General features: G+C 38.7%; 1 protein-coding gene across 1 annotated transcript in view; it reads left to right on the top strand.

Annotated features, from left to right (window-relative positions):
• itfg1 (integrin alpha FG-GAP repeat containing 1) overlaps positions 1–15,398 on the top strand; it is a 147,397-nt gene that overhangs the window by 39,228 nt on the left and 92,771 nt on the right. The window contains exons 8-9 of the mRNA XM_053419527.1: positions 3,218–3,299; positions 14,720–14,814. Coding sequence (XP_053275502.1) covers positions 3,218–3,299; positions 14,720–14,814 — 177 coding nt within the window. The remainder of the gene's footprint in view (positions 1–3,217; positions 3,300–14,719; positions 14,815–15,398) is intronic.

Here is a 15,398-nt window from a genome sequence, read left to right as displayed (position 1 = left end):
TTCCCCATTAGTCCTGTCATTAATACTGCATGATTTTGTTGTTTTAGTCATGTTAAAATCTTCCGGTTTCCAGACTTCCTCTCCTTTAAAAAAAACAAACACGTAGGCATGTGTGTGTGTATGTGTAAACATGCATGTGTTTGCGTGCATGGCTGCCTTACATGTGTTAGATGTGATATGAACAGAAGGGAAGGATAATAACAAGACGTGTAATCCTTTCATCTTCACACATCAATCATCTGTTTCTAAACTGTCACACACACACACACACATTGTTTTAATCATGACATGTGCAACATTGCAATCAAGCAACCATCACCAGTAAATCACACCAAGATCTCATCCTCAACACATAGAGAATTAACACGTGTGTGTGTGTGTGTGTGTGTTTGTGTGTGCGTGTGCGCGTGTGCGTTCGCGTGCGTGTGTGTGTGTGCGTGTGTGTGTGTATAATCTGATTGACATGTGTTCACCCTCCCTGCTTTTGAACAGATCAGCTTCACAGTTTGTCATTTTCTTGTCCATGGCATGTAAGACACAGAGTTGTTGTCTGTATCTTAATACAAGTTATTTAGTAAATTACAGGTTATTCCAAAGTTAAATGAATTCACTGTGTGTTGCATTACATTTTTGGAAAGTTGTGTATAATAACTGTGATAACTACATAATTACATATCTACTGTGACGTTAAGGGTTTCTGTCAAAGTCGGCAGTATTTTAGTGTTATTAGATTACAGGCGGGAATTAAAAGATAATAAATCCATGTGACTTTCAGAATAAAAGCTCTAAGGTCATAAGGGTGGTTTCACTGTAAATGATAAAAAATAATACCTCATATGTAAAAAATAAACACATGTATCTCAATTTATTTTTCCAAAACTAAATCCAAACTATTAAGCAAATTATATACATGTATAAAGCTATTTGGTAATCATAAAAAGATATGCTAAAATGTACAAACTCAAATCCCCAAAAGTCTAAACTGATAATCCAAAAATGTATAAACTGATACAAACAAATATAACATGTAAACCCATATCAAAGAAATGTATAAACTCATAAAAACTTAAACAAAGCATATGAAAAAAAGATAGAGAAAATAATAAACTCATATAAAAAACATATTAATTGATATCAAAGAAATATATAAACTCATATCAATAATCGATATAAGTATTGAGGCCTCCTACAGCTCATTTGATCATTTAATTGATTCATGAAATGTATTACAATTCATTATTAATATTTTTAAATGTTTTTTTTCCCTGTCACTCGTTCTTTCCACACATGTCTCCAGATTCAATATATTCTTTTATTATATAAGTTTGATATTCTTGTCAAAGATGAGCGGTCATGGGGAAGTCCTCCTTCAGATGTCAAAATATTGATGTACTAACCGACCTAAAATTCAGGTTACACCATCATGAATCTACTGGACTATCACATTGGCAGCAATATTCATTAGTCTGCTAATCTAAATGTTCCGAGGTAGTCTGGCAGTAGGATGATCAATATGGCACTTTCTGTGACATTCTGTCTGGAGGATTGAGAATCATGATACCTCCAGAAGAATTAACAAGTCTTTCTGGCATTTCTGAAGTTTCCTCTCAATAAATATTACCATCACTCTGCCTGTTGTTAGAAGCTGAGCAGATTTATGATGAGAAGAGAAAAGCTCAGCTAAAATAGACTGTAGCTTTCAGTTCCGACTAATCAGTTGATGTAATTTGGTTGTCATTGAAGGAATAACTCACTGTGCTCCCATAAAATACTGTTTCCACCTTATCAGGGTCAACAAGTGTTTTACACACATTCACTTTGGGAAAACTTTGGTTCAAACAAAGACGTCCCGATACCATTAGACAGCAGTAGATGTTGAAGTCAGTCTGACAGTGTGTTGATTTACAATGTCAGTGTCATGGGGACAATGTTCTGTGTAATTTTATGTAGAGGGCAATAATTACTAAAATTTATATGTTTCAAAATCTAATATTATATATTTTTTCTTGTACATGGTACACTGACTTATTATGTTACATTTCATTCAGGGGACATTGATGTGTGAATGAGTTTGTTGCATAAGTTTGTGACTTTTAATCACAATTTGTATTTACTGATCTGTACTAGATGTCTGTCTGTTCACCTCCTGTTGGCTTCTCATGTCTTGATATTCATTAAATGACACTATCACTGGAGAATACTAACATGCATATATAACATGCAAATGTTATGCAGTTTATACATTTTTTTTCTGACCTATTATTGTATCTTTCTCCCTCTAACATGCACACATAAACACACACACACGCACACACGCACACACACAAACAAACACACAAACATGCACACACACGCACACAAACACAATATACCCCCAATATGCTTATGTCATCTTCTGTTCTTCTCTTGTTTCTCTATTTCTCACTGTAAAGGGCACCACACACCAGTGGCATTCAGTGTGTGTCAAAACACTTACATCTATTGGTTTCTATGTGAGCCCACACACACCAGCTGCATCAAGAAGCATATAACCTGTGGTGACACAATATGTCATTACACATCTATCTGATCACTTTTTAAAATAACCAGAGCCTTGGTTGCATCATGAAGATCAGTTAGTGCTGATTTGTTCAGATTTGATCTCATGTCCTAATATGAATCTTTATTTGGGGGGATATATGCACCACAGTTTTTTAAGATGTATGGTGCATGCAGTCATACAATGTCATCATTCAGTGGAGGTTTCCTCGCTGTAAAAATCATGCTCACAGTCTGCTGGTTCTTTAGAAGCATGCAGCTGTGGTTTTCCAGCATCTGATTAATGTATTCATATATACAGCTCCTGGGCAATGATGCTTTTGCACATGTATGCACTTTGCATGTTTATGCACACACTGCACACTGACAGACCCACAAAAACCATCCTGTGTTACTTTGCAATAGTTTGTTGAAGGCACCTGAACCTTGGTCCTGTAGCACAGAGACACTATGCTAATGGTTACACCTACTCTCGATCTTTATGTCTCACACCAGAGACACTGGATCTGTGACATTATACACTACATTTATTGGACTGAAGTTGACTTATTCATGACACGTGAAGAAATCAGCAGCCCACGGTCCAATATGTATGATTTTTTATGACAATGCTTAATCCCCTTCATTCTCTTCTTTTCTCCCTCTCTCTCTGTCTCTACGTAATTGTTTTTTCTATCAGGACGGGAACTTCACCAAATCTGAAATCATGCCAGCAAAGCCACCAGCCAACAATGTCGGACAGTCCTCCTTTGTCGACTTCGGTGAGCAAGAGAGAGATTTTTCATTTTTAAAGTCCCAGTATGTTTGATTTGTGTGGATACGAGAGAGACGCATAACCTATAAACCTACATCAGTGGCTTGTACTGTGGGGATTTGGTTTGTTATCAGACAGTCAGAATGTAAAATCTCCAAAGCACTGTTAACACATTTACAGTAAGACACTTCATATATATGAGTGTATATGTGTGGAATCCAAGCTCACTTCTCATTTGAAGCTGCATAGTTTTGGGTTTTGGAATTTTCCCTACAGCTCTCTCATCACACAACTTTCTTTTTCCACACACACACCACACATGCTTGGCCCTTACCAGAAAGGCTAATCTTATTCATGGACACACAGACACACACTCTGATATACACACCCAATCCCACATATAGCCACAGTTTTCTGAACATCTTATCCCCTAAAACAATCTTGGCCAGTAGTATTCATTGTTTTGCTCAGCTTTACATTTATCCTCAGCAAATCTCTGCAGGCTCTGTAATCTCCAAGCTGCAGCCTGTGTCCCACAAAGTGGCCACTGGTCGCTCTTGTATGGTTTTTGAAGGTAGATCCCTCACTGATAATCAACCTAATGGTATACAACAGCCTGGTTTTATTACCTGGTTGAATGAGAAAAAATAATAAGTAACAGTCCTCTCTTTCTCAGCTTCTGCTTCCAAAATAGACAATGTGCTGTATGTCCATGAGCAGCTGGTCAGGTGACCAAGGGTAGTAGACCTCCCATTGTAGATGTAAATAACTCTGAGTGTGAAACTCTGAACACATTATACTAAGCTTTTTGGGAGCTTTCATGTCGTCAATATTTGTACATACAATTTATGGGTTGAACCAGACCAGCTAAAGGCTAATTGACACTTTAGATTTGCACTGTGAAATTCATTTTTGAAAAATATGGCTTTTCAAAATGTTGTGGCTGGTTGGCAAACTAGTGTTGCTGACAACTGCTAGTTCTCAGTTAACAACCTATCAACAGACACTACATTTGGACTGCTGACTCTTGTCTGCAACTGACTGCTAACCATGTCTCTGTGTGAGTCAGTTTATAGTGAGACAGCAGAGTGTGCAGTACAGCTAACAAGCTGTGACATGTCTCATGTTTCCAGCTTTCCTCAAAACTAAACAGCGAGGTCACCGACACAAGGTCATAAATGTTTTCTGTTGGTCAAAGGAGAAAATTCTCATGTCAAAGTTCACCAAAACTGACATCGACAGAGTTTCTTCACCCCTACAAGCCAAGCCACTGATTGTATCGGTTCCACCCAGGGTAGTTATTTTTGCCCACAAAATGTCAGTGTTTTTAATTCTGGTGTTACTGGACTTCTTTTTCGCAGCAGTGATTTTTAAGAGAGGAAAGTTAGCTTGTCCAAAAACTATGAACATTTTATTGAATGTCTCAAGTGGGAGAAACCACAGTACCTCCAATCATGTTCCATCTCTTTTTCCTTGGATTAGTCAGCTTGACTCTGCTGTATTGATGTTTAGCAAACAAACCCGAATCCATCACAATATATAATTGGATTCATCCTACAAGACAATAAAAACTAAATCAACTGAGATCACAGGAAGACTTGTGGTTATTTTTATGAGAACAATAGTACTTAAATTTGTTATGAAAATCAGGTAACTACCCACATTTACAGCATATTTAGCTTTCCTACTGTTGTTCTTTCCATTTGTCAGTGGTTTATTTTTCTTATAACATAAAGACCCTTAAAAGTAAGTTTAGGCTTTGTGCTGTCCTCAGCTGTGCTATGTTGGGTGCACTTATAATTAACTTTTGTGACTCCTGTGAACATGAACATACACAAATGCACACAGAGCTTTGCAATGATACACACATCTCTATTGGCAAGATTAATCTGTTAATCTCACTGCAGCTAAGGGTGTCCATCAAATATTTAGTGAACAAACTTCCCCTTCCCAAATTGCCAATAAGAATGAGCCGGAGGGGAAATGACCTGTGTGTGTGTGTGTGTGTGTGTGTGTGTGTGTGTGTGTGTGTGTGTGTTTGTTAGTGTTTGTTAGTGTGTGTATGTGTGCGCGCATGTGTGTGTGTGTCCTGAGGTAATCTGTGTGACTTCCTGCCTATTTTGCAATTTGCTTTGGAAACATGTATGTATTAAAGTCATCATCCCTTGGGCGGTGATCTTTTTTTGTTTAAATCTGAAGCTTAAGCTTATCTCAACAAAAACTTTCATTTCTTTAATCTTTTCCTCTTTTTTTTCTCCCTGGGCTCTGAAATGTCACTTCAAGACGTTGCCCTCGTTAGCTTGGGATTGGATCCTTTGAGGGTCACGCTTATCATAATCTGCCAAATTCTAAGAGAGAGATGTCTTGCCGGATGAAAAAAACTAATTGTTGGTCCCATTTTGTCTGCTTTATTGAAGCCCTCCTCGCCTGTCGCTATCAATCTTTATTTCTCTTGATCTGCTGTTTGCTTTTATATCCACAGCTTACTCGCTTTTCACGCTTGTTCCTCCTTCTTTTCTTCATCTAAACAGCTTTAGGTGTCACATGGATCTTTATACTTAATTACATTGTTGGAAAAGAACTTGAGATATGGGAGGCTCTAAATAAGGGAGGAGGTCACTCCTCTCTCCTCTAAAATAATACATATTCACCAGAGCCTTCCTACTCTAGTAATAGTATTTGATAGTAAAGAGTTCATAATATGGGTGTTATAAGCAATAATTGAATCCATGTTTGCAATTGAGGCAAGATTTCCTAAAATGTACTTAATCAAATAATATTTGATTTGAATTTGAACCACATTCATCTCTCTGCTTTTGTATTTTTTATGTCTCCCATACTGTCAGGCTAAAACAGAGAGATACTCTGTGTGAGTTAGGATTTCTTATCAAATAAATTGGGCTCAATGGAAGACTCAGTATGAGTCAGAGGACATTGACTCTGACAACATAATTGGAAAACAACATTCAAACTCTTGTGTAAAAATTATTTCAATATTTAAATGCCACTTGTCCATGGTGGATGTATTACAGCCTGAAGCATCCATTGTTCTTTCCTTTATAATGTGGTGTAGATGTAAAACAAGTGAACGCTGAAGTGATATCTCAGTATATCACATATACATATTCTCTATATGTTCAAGATTTTGAGGTAGGCAAAAGTCAAGAATTCAAGTCTAAACCAATCATTGGCCATGTTACGTATATCGACTGAGTTTAAAAGAGCTTGAATAAAATCTATTTATAGAAAAGACCGTTTTTTTTGTTAAATATTCTATAAAACTATAGACCGTGTGCTGTTGCATTAGCGAGTTGGTATTTTAGTAAATTTTTCTCTGAATTTTAATATCAACTAAAACAAATTTACGATAAAATATAGTGACAAATATAGGGCTACAGGTTTTCCCTGCATAGAGAATTGCGAGGTGGCTGCCTCTGTCAAATTTTGTGCCGCCTCCGCCTTCTGTCAAAATTCTAGTAGAGTTGCAACCACTTATACTAGGGATCCCTTTTGTCCCAGCCAAATTCGTCACTATGAGCAGTTGATTAGTGTAAAATAATTGCGTAGCCTCTATAGAAGTTCTGTTGGTGTTATTATCAGTCAGTGTTTGTATCTCTGTGTGTTGCCATCTTATGATGACCAGCTTCTCTCCAGGCTAACTAAAGAGCACATCTTGGCTTCCCCTTGATTCAATGACCACAGGGAGGCTGAAAGGAAGGAGGAAAAAGTGAGGCAAATGAAAGAGTGAAGTGGGAAAAGCACACTTCAAAGATGATATGAGCCGAGAAAGTAAAGAGGATAAAAATATGAGTATATGCTCAGCTGGATGATCTGGAAAGTGGGGAGGTGAAGATGGCAGGGAGGATAATGAAGGAATTAAGGAAAAGAGGAGGGTGAGGTGAGGAGGAGGCGGTGCAGAGTGCTGCATTGCATCCCTGTCTGATCGAGAAAGGGAATTAGTTCCATCACACATCAGTGTTAATTCTCCCTCTATCCTTCTACCTTTACCTTTTTCTCGCTGTCTCCCACTACAATCTTCCCTGTATCTGTCATCAAATTCCAATGTATATATTTGGATTTGAAATAATATATATTATAATATGCAATAATAACCGCTGCAATAATGATTCTAAACCATACATTAGAAAGGAAATCGATGCCTACCAACAGTGGCTGCTGAGTGTCATCCCAGTTGTGTTGTGTTCATATTTCTGCTGGCTAGTTGCAGTGCTGTGAGGCTGCACCTCTGCCTCCTTTCTGTTGTGTTGAGCTTTATCGAGGATCTGTTGGAGAGCTCATTTACTAAACTGCAGTCACTCTGGGATTCACAAAGAACTGTGTATTTAAATGTTTAAAAGAAGTTAAGCCATAATTGCATTGGCCGCATATATTTATTCCCTATGTAGCTATGTTCAGTTATTCCTGCCTCTCGCTTTGTTCAGTTTGTAATGAATACAGCTGTCTCAGAATCTGTAATTGTCTTCTGTTCGAATCATACATATTGAGTTTGTGTTAAGATTGTGTAGTGACACATATCCTGGCATTTCCATCAGCAGGGAGGTCATTGAATTGCTGGGAGCAGCCAGACCACCTGCCCAAGCATCTCTTTGCATGTAATGTTATGTGTAGCATGTTTTCACATTGTGAGTTTGGCATTTGGTGTCTGACGCATCATAGCTAATGGCTTATGTGCCATCTTACTCTCATATACTGTATCTTTGATGGTCTCAATCCACCACTCATCTATTCCCCCTCCCCCCCAGCTCTAAAGGATAAACGATACAGATAATATACGGATGCCCTCTCTCTCTTTCTACATTCACATAGCAAATACAGTTAACTGTCAAATCAACTTTGAGTGGCATTTTTATGTTAATTGCAGTACGTGTACCTACTTAGTAGAACCTGTGACAACTTTATTTATAACCTCCGTGAAGAAGGTTATTATTTCACCCTTAATTATTATGCAAAAACCAGTGAAATTATTAACATGAAATTTGCCGGGAAAAATGTAGTTTGAGTCAGGGGAGAACCCTTTCAATTTTGTTCAGTGGTCCTTCAGAGAATCAGTGATTTGCCAGAGAATACTTTTTTTTTCTATTACTACTTATGGGATCCAAATAATACACCGGATCTGGTGAATTTAAATGTGATTTGATTAGGGGACTGTAGGGTCTTAGTGCAGATGTGCATTTATTTATTTATTCATTCAAGTTTTTTTTCCCGGTGACCAGCAGAGCTTGACTTTGTATTTAGGGTCAGTGACTTTTAAGTTTGGCTTTTATGCTAAAAACCTTTATCTCATTCTCAGAAAAACTAATTTGTAGATATAAATGCAGGGAATTTTTTTATTTCATAAATTTAGTCTTAAATCTGAACATGGTTTAACTGTCAATGTGTCATTTTTAACTGAACATTCAGGGATTTGACACTTAATAAGTAGCACCCGCAATCAATTGAATACCATGCTTTGAAATTGGATTAAATAATAGTGATAATTAAAAACTGACACTAATGTCTCAACTGCAGGACTGACCTCAGAACAGTCATGCTCTCAACGATAAATACTGTAAACACCAAACAGGTAGAAATCATTTAGATCTGAGTGCTATGTTTGCTCGTTTTACATATTTTTGTGAGGTGATGTTTTTGTGTATCTTCCACGGGCAGCAAACATTGGCTAAACCTGCAGTGTGTGTACATGCGTATGAATAGGTTCATGGATTCATACTGTAACCCGTCCTCATGCTTTGTCTTTGTGTGCTTGTGCCGCTGTTTCCAGCTCGAAACTCTTAATAGATGCACAGCATATGCCAGACAAAACAGGCCCATCTGCCTTATCACTGAGGTAATTGCATTTTTCAAAGTGACAGCGGCCGATGCATAATTCATCATTAGGTAAAGCGCAACAAAGTCCCACAACGAAGTGTGTCAGCGAGCTTCACCGCAGGTAGGATGGGGGGAGGCTGCTCTGTGACCAGCAGTTCGCTAAGATAGGGAAATTTTCAGACAGCGAGACGGGATTGTGTTTGGAAGTGATATTTAAAATTGGAAAGGCTGTCATCATGCTGTGTGTGTGCGCGTCTGCATGCAAATGTGTGTGCGTGCAGGTAAGTCAGCATGTTAACAGGACGGCCTTTTTCTCTCTGCTCTCCCCTCAGGCATTCTTTCCTTCACTCATCTTATTATACTGTGTTACATCCAACCTCTCCTCCTCTCCCTCTTTTCTGTCTGCCTCATTCTCTTGGTAACCACTGCATACATTCCACAGTTTTTTGTTTTTGGCTGCCTTGTCAAGTTTTCAGCCCGTCTACTCTGCTTTTCCAGTTTGACATTCTCCATCGCTTTCTCTCTCTGTGTCGCACTCCTTGAAATGGGTTTACCTGTTAAAAAAATCCAGAGGTTCTGGAGCGCTGCCTGACGAGTAAACACCCGAGCAAGTTGTGTAAGCAGCATCACATTACAGCATACATCTGCATTTTTGTTAAAGGCATCCCCCCAGACCAGATTAAATGTGGCAAAGGAAAATATAAAATCTCCTAATCAAGCAGCATTTTGTGATATTTCTTGCATTTAAAAATATTCCAGTCCAAATGCAAATTACAGAGTCTCCCAGGCTTACCGTTTTCTGAATTCAGATATTCATTTGCACATCTGAATATGCAAACGGCAACGCACATCTGACACAAAAGTGTCCTTCATTAAAGGTTAAACCCACATCTCCCTCTTTCTTAGTCTGATATCTACTGCTCAGTAATTATGCATAAGTAGTACTCTCAATTATAAGAATCCACCCACAGTGATCTATACACTAATTAACACTTTATTTTTGAAGTCATTTTAAAACATCCCAGTGTGGCATGGTACATGTGTTCTGCATTTAAAGAGGAATTCAGGATTTATCATGCTGTCTTTATACATTTTTATAATCTGCCACAGATTTTGAAACGGACAGGGGCGTACTGGGTTTCAGGAAAGGTCAAGGAGGTCAGGGAGTTGTAGTGGGGCCAGTTGATTAGACCCATTCACCAACACAGTCCCAGGGAATTCTCTCTTAAGCTTCAAAGCCACAAAATGGCATTTAAAACTGTCCTCAACACCTGCACACCTGTTGTTCATGCAATTATACAATTAGCCAATCCAGAATAATTTTAGTTTGCATTTTTCATGAAGCTGCTGATCTCCTGGGATTTTCGCACGCAACAGTTTCTTGAGACAAATCAGAATGGCGGGAAAATAAAAACACACCCAGAGAACCGCAGTTCTGTAGACTGAATCAATTTGTTGGTGAGAGAGTTGAGAGGGGGGAAAGGCTGCAGTAACTGAGATAACCACTCTTTAACTATGATGAGAAGAATTTCATCTCAGAGAGAACAACATGTAGAAGCCTGGGGTGGATCAGCTAAAACAGCAGAAGAGTGAAAAATGCAGCCAGTTCTGATGAGTCTGGATTTCTGCTGAGTCTGAATATGCAATCAACAGCATGAATCAATGGAAATTATGTTAAACAATCGAGTCAACCTGGAGCAGAATCTCAAAGCAAGATCCACTCATAAGCTTGCGAAACTTGCTTAATTTGAATTATATATAAAAGTTAAATAGTTTTTTAGTTTCTCTCAGTCTTGAGTTTCAAGATCTATGTCATACGACCCACATTCCTCACTGTCTATTATGCCTTTAGCACACACACTTATAGAAAATGTGCACATGACAGTGGCACACACACAAAGCTCTGCTCTATGAGATCATAGGGTTCATAATGAGGCACAGCATCCCCCCATTTTGGATTTTCATGCATATTGTAATTTGCATTGTATTTGGCGCCCTGCTGTATGCTCTGAATTCCAGTGTGTATTCATACAGTGTATTCTCTTTTCATCCCTCTCTTTCTCTCTTTCCTACCTTGCCTTTAGCTATTTTCTCTTCCTTTTTCCCTGCGTCCTCTCCCAGGTCTTTCCTCTCTTCAAAGCCCTCTCCGTTTCAACCCTACCTGCAGTTCCCTCCCTCTGCGGCTCTCTTAGCCAATATCCATCACACCATACACAGTCAGCAGGAGGGAGAGAGGAAAAGTGGTAGGGAGGGAGGAAAGAGGGGAGGCAGAAAATGGGTGTGAATAAAGAGGAGGAGAAATTACCGAGACAAAAACCCAGCCATTAACAGTGAGAAGGGAGGAACAGAGGGAGTGACAGAGAAGTGAGTGTAAAGAGAAGGAGATGAAGGAGAGCGTAGCGGGAATAAAAGAGAGACAGATGAATAGATAAATGAAAAAGGGTAGTGATGGAGGAAAAGACAGGGGGGACACAGGGAGGGGACCTGACTGTGTTTAACAGAACTGACAGTAAAGCATGGGAGACAGAATGGTGAGTGATAACCTGAGTTAGGCTGATTTAGTTCTGAATTCTGTCTCTCTCTGCTGCTTTGTTCCTCTGCTTCCAGTTCCTCATATCGACACAGCGCTGTGTCTATTTGCTGCATAATACAGCTCGCATACTCAGTCCCAGCTTTTTTCCATTACACCCACAGTGATGCAACTCATTCGAACTCATTGCCCTCATCTAAATGTTTTGTCTAGAAAAAAGCACAGTTTTGGCTCTAGCCAGTAAGGAATAATCGGCAGTCGACATTTAGAGCAGGCCTGTAGCCTTTGTGAAGATTTGTGTTAATTGATGTGCACTTTAGAATGCAGGCAGAGTGGGAGTTAGCAAAAGAGTTAGGAAATAATCAAAGTAGGGCACTTGCACATAAGTCAGGAGACTTTGTAAAAGAGTGAATGTTCAAAATCAAAGCTGCAGAGTCTGAATATCTTTTCATTTAGTTTGACCCTCCCTGCCTTGAAAAAGTTAAATATCTGTAGTCCGCAAGCCCTCTCATAAGCAAATTGATTTGGGTTTCAATTTGCTGCAACACCCCATGAGTTAGTCAATAGAAATCAAATTCATTAATGACAACGTTGATCTTACATTATTACATTTTTTAGATACAAATATCTAGTAGTGGAAGTTTTCCAAAATGTTATTTGCTTGCGTTCCCTGATGTACTACACTAAACGAGTTAATGAAAATCACATGGTAATTTAGTTATCCGACATTGTCATTTATATGTTAAACAATTAAGCAATAAACCAATAAATATGTTGGAGAAGATTAATATTTCTTAATTGGAGCCCACAAAATCTACTCTAAACAAGACATGTTATTATATTTAACATCTGTTTAAAGTGTATGCAACACTGTCCCGAGAATGCACAGAATAAAAAATGGTTGTGTGATTTGATTTCCTCATCCCACATTCCATTAACCTTTAATTCAAGTTAGCATTAGACACAGGCTAAAATCTGAAAACAATGTATCAACATCTGGACCTTGACTGTTTTGTTGAACTTTTTAATGAGTATGATTTTCAAAATGAATAGTGCAGTTAAGGACTTGTTGACTTAATATCTATCCCACTGTATCTCATTATCTCCCCCCCCCCCATCTGCCTCTTGCATAGTTGCCCCTGACAGCCACGTTCAGGTTCTCCTCCTCCCATGCTTGGTACTGTCATTTATCATCAGTGTCATTCAGCTCTCGCCTTCCACATGGCACAACATCTGTTTGGGAGTGTTGCACTTGCACTGTTGAAACAGATTCAGATCCGCTGTGTGACGAGAGGCCTGGAAGCAGTTTCACCTCTTTATGTCTGGTGTCAATGTACATGCCAACCCCTGAGTGCGTGTGCAGTGTATTTTTGAACTCACCAAATCTCAAAGGTGATATTCAAAGGTTCATTGTAGGTTGACATTTAGGTAATCAAAATGAATGAATTTCATTTTTTTTGTCAAAGATAGTCTTTGTCTTGATTGTCAGGTGAGCTACTACAACATCCTACCCTTGATGGGGGCTTGAGTTGCAGAATATTTTGCGTTTAACGTTCATCTTTATTTGCTGTTTATGTTCACAATCCTTTAAATATTGTTTTCCCATTCAGTCCGACCAACAGTAGGGGAGAGCGGGGTAATGTGGGACATTTTTTACATTTGCTCCCCTCTAGGCGAGCTAAAATGATATATCAGTAAAATTTACACATTTCCCATTAATTCAGGATGTTTTCTAGCAATGGAAATGATCAGAATGTCTTCAGGACAAAGGGTAGTGAAAATATGATTGTTTTTAAAAAAGTGGTCTTGTGTCCCACTTTACCCCAGCTACGGGGTAAAGTGAGACACTTATTTTTTCAACTTTAAAACTACCATAACAACACATGTTGTAATAGTTATAATCCCGACAGCTAGATTGACAACCACTAATATCAGACTAGTAACAGAATCATGGGGATTGGTCAATTAAGCACATATATGATTATTATGAATCATGTGATCTCTTGCTCACTCTAGCTTACCTGCACATTGTTTCTCTTTCCAATTGGCAGGGACAGGGATATTGTTTTTCTCTGCGTATTCAAATGCCAGTTCACGGCACTTAACTGGAGCAAGGCCATGGAACTGGTCAACTACTGGTTTCAAGTGTTTGGCAAGCTCCTCCTCCATCTCATCTGTGAATATTCTCTTTACCTCAGCTACTGCACCCCAGGCTACTGATTTTACTTCCCCTTTCTCTTTTTTCTTTATGAATCTTTTGAGGGTTGTCTTATCAATATTTCTATCCCTTTTTCTATCCCAGCTTTTCTTAAGGACTTCTTTCCTTGCATGACCTCAGCGGCTGCACTCTCCATCTCTGTGAGGGGTGTTTGGCCCCAGGTTGTCTTCCTGGTGTAGTTTGTTGGCATGAAGGCTTTTCTACAATGTTTATGACATTAAAAATAAAACATATATAATGTAATATAACACTAGAATATGTTTAAGACTAAACTTAACTTGTGCTTCATGGTGGGGTAAAGTGAGACACTGTCCCACTTTACCCTGCTGCATAAATAGGGATAGGGATTTTATTTATGTTGCGGCTCTAATCTGTGCAATTTGGACTAGTTTGAGATGTCTTTATTTTCTCTTGTGCGTGCGTGCGTGGGTGCGTCTGTGCGTGTGTGTGTGAAGCTGTGAACCTTGTGTATTCTTTGAAGAGCTGTTGTTTTGATTTGGGAGCCTCAGTCCCTGTCCAAACATTAGACGCATGAATTACGATAATGATAATTAATAGCGAGGAAATCAATGAAGAAAATGATACTTCAAGTGAACTGACATTATTAAAAGGCTTCAACGATATGACTGCTGCTTGGATCTGTGTTTGCTCGTAGGAAACAAGCAGGTGTTCCTGTGATCCATCTTACAAATGATAAAATAAAAAAACACGTACAACTTTCTTTCTGAGGTATTGTGATCGAGCAAAATATTAAAATACCACATTTTTTGAAAACAATTCAGGCGGCTTCCCACTGGCACAATTCAGCATTGTTGATTTAAAATCAAATTCTTTGTCCTTTCTCTGGCAGATGGTGATGGCTATCAGGACCACCTCCTCCCTGTGTGTTTGGATGGAGCCTGTCAGCGCAGTGCCATCTACCTGGCCAAGTCAGGCTCACAAGAGGTAATTAATAGACACATATACAAGTCACTCTCCTGAGTTTATTATCTATCCAGTAAACCACTTTTTCGTTTGTCATTGTTCTGTGAGCTATTCTTATCCCATGCTAGACAACACCTCTGTTCTCTCTGCCCCTCCTGCTAAAAACACTCCCTTCTGAACACTGCTCAGCTCAGTTTAATTTCTTTCAGTTATAATTTCATGATCAGAGGAGACAGAGGTAGACTGCAAACTATGGATATAATTGATTTACATTTATTGCTCATTTTATTTACATCATTTATCTAAACCACTTATCCTTCGAGGACCGCAGGGACATTGGGCCAGAGGCGGGTCACTTGTCCATCAAAGGGCCAACATACAAAGACAAACAACCATTCAGTCTTATATTTACAATAACAATCAATTAAGGGTCTCCACTCAACCTGACCCCAATCTGCATGTATTTGGACTGTTGGAGGAAGCTGGAGAAAACCAACAGTGACTTGGGGAGAACATGCAAACTCTTGTACATGTAGCACTTCCTAAAGTATACTCAATACTTCAGCTAAAAATAAATGGAAGAAGTCCTTATACTGTATCTCACA

Source organism: Pleuronectes platessa, chromosome 1 (genome assembly GCF_947347685.1).
Source record: "Pleuronectes platessa chromosome 1, fPlePla1.1, whole genome shotgun sequence".
Classification (NCBI taxonomy): domain Eukaryota; kingdom Metazoa; phylum Chordata; class Actinopteri; order Pleuronectiformes; family Pleuronectidae; genus Pleuronectes; species Pleuronectes platessa.
The sequence above is the reverse complement of the archived record's forward strand: the minus strand, read 5'-3'. Positions and strand labels throughout refer to the sequence as shown.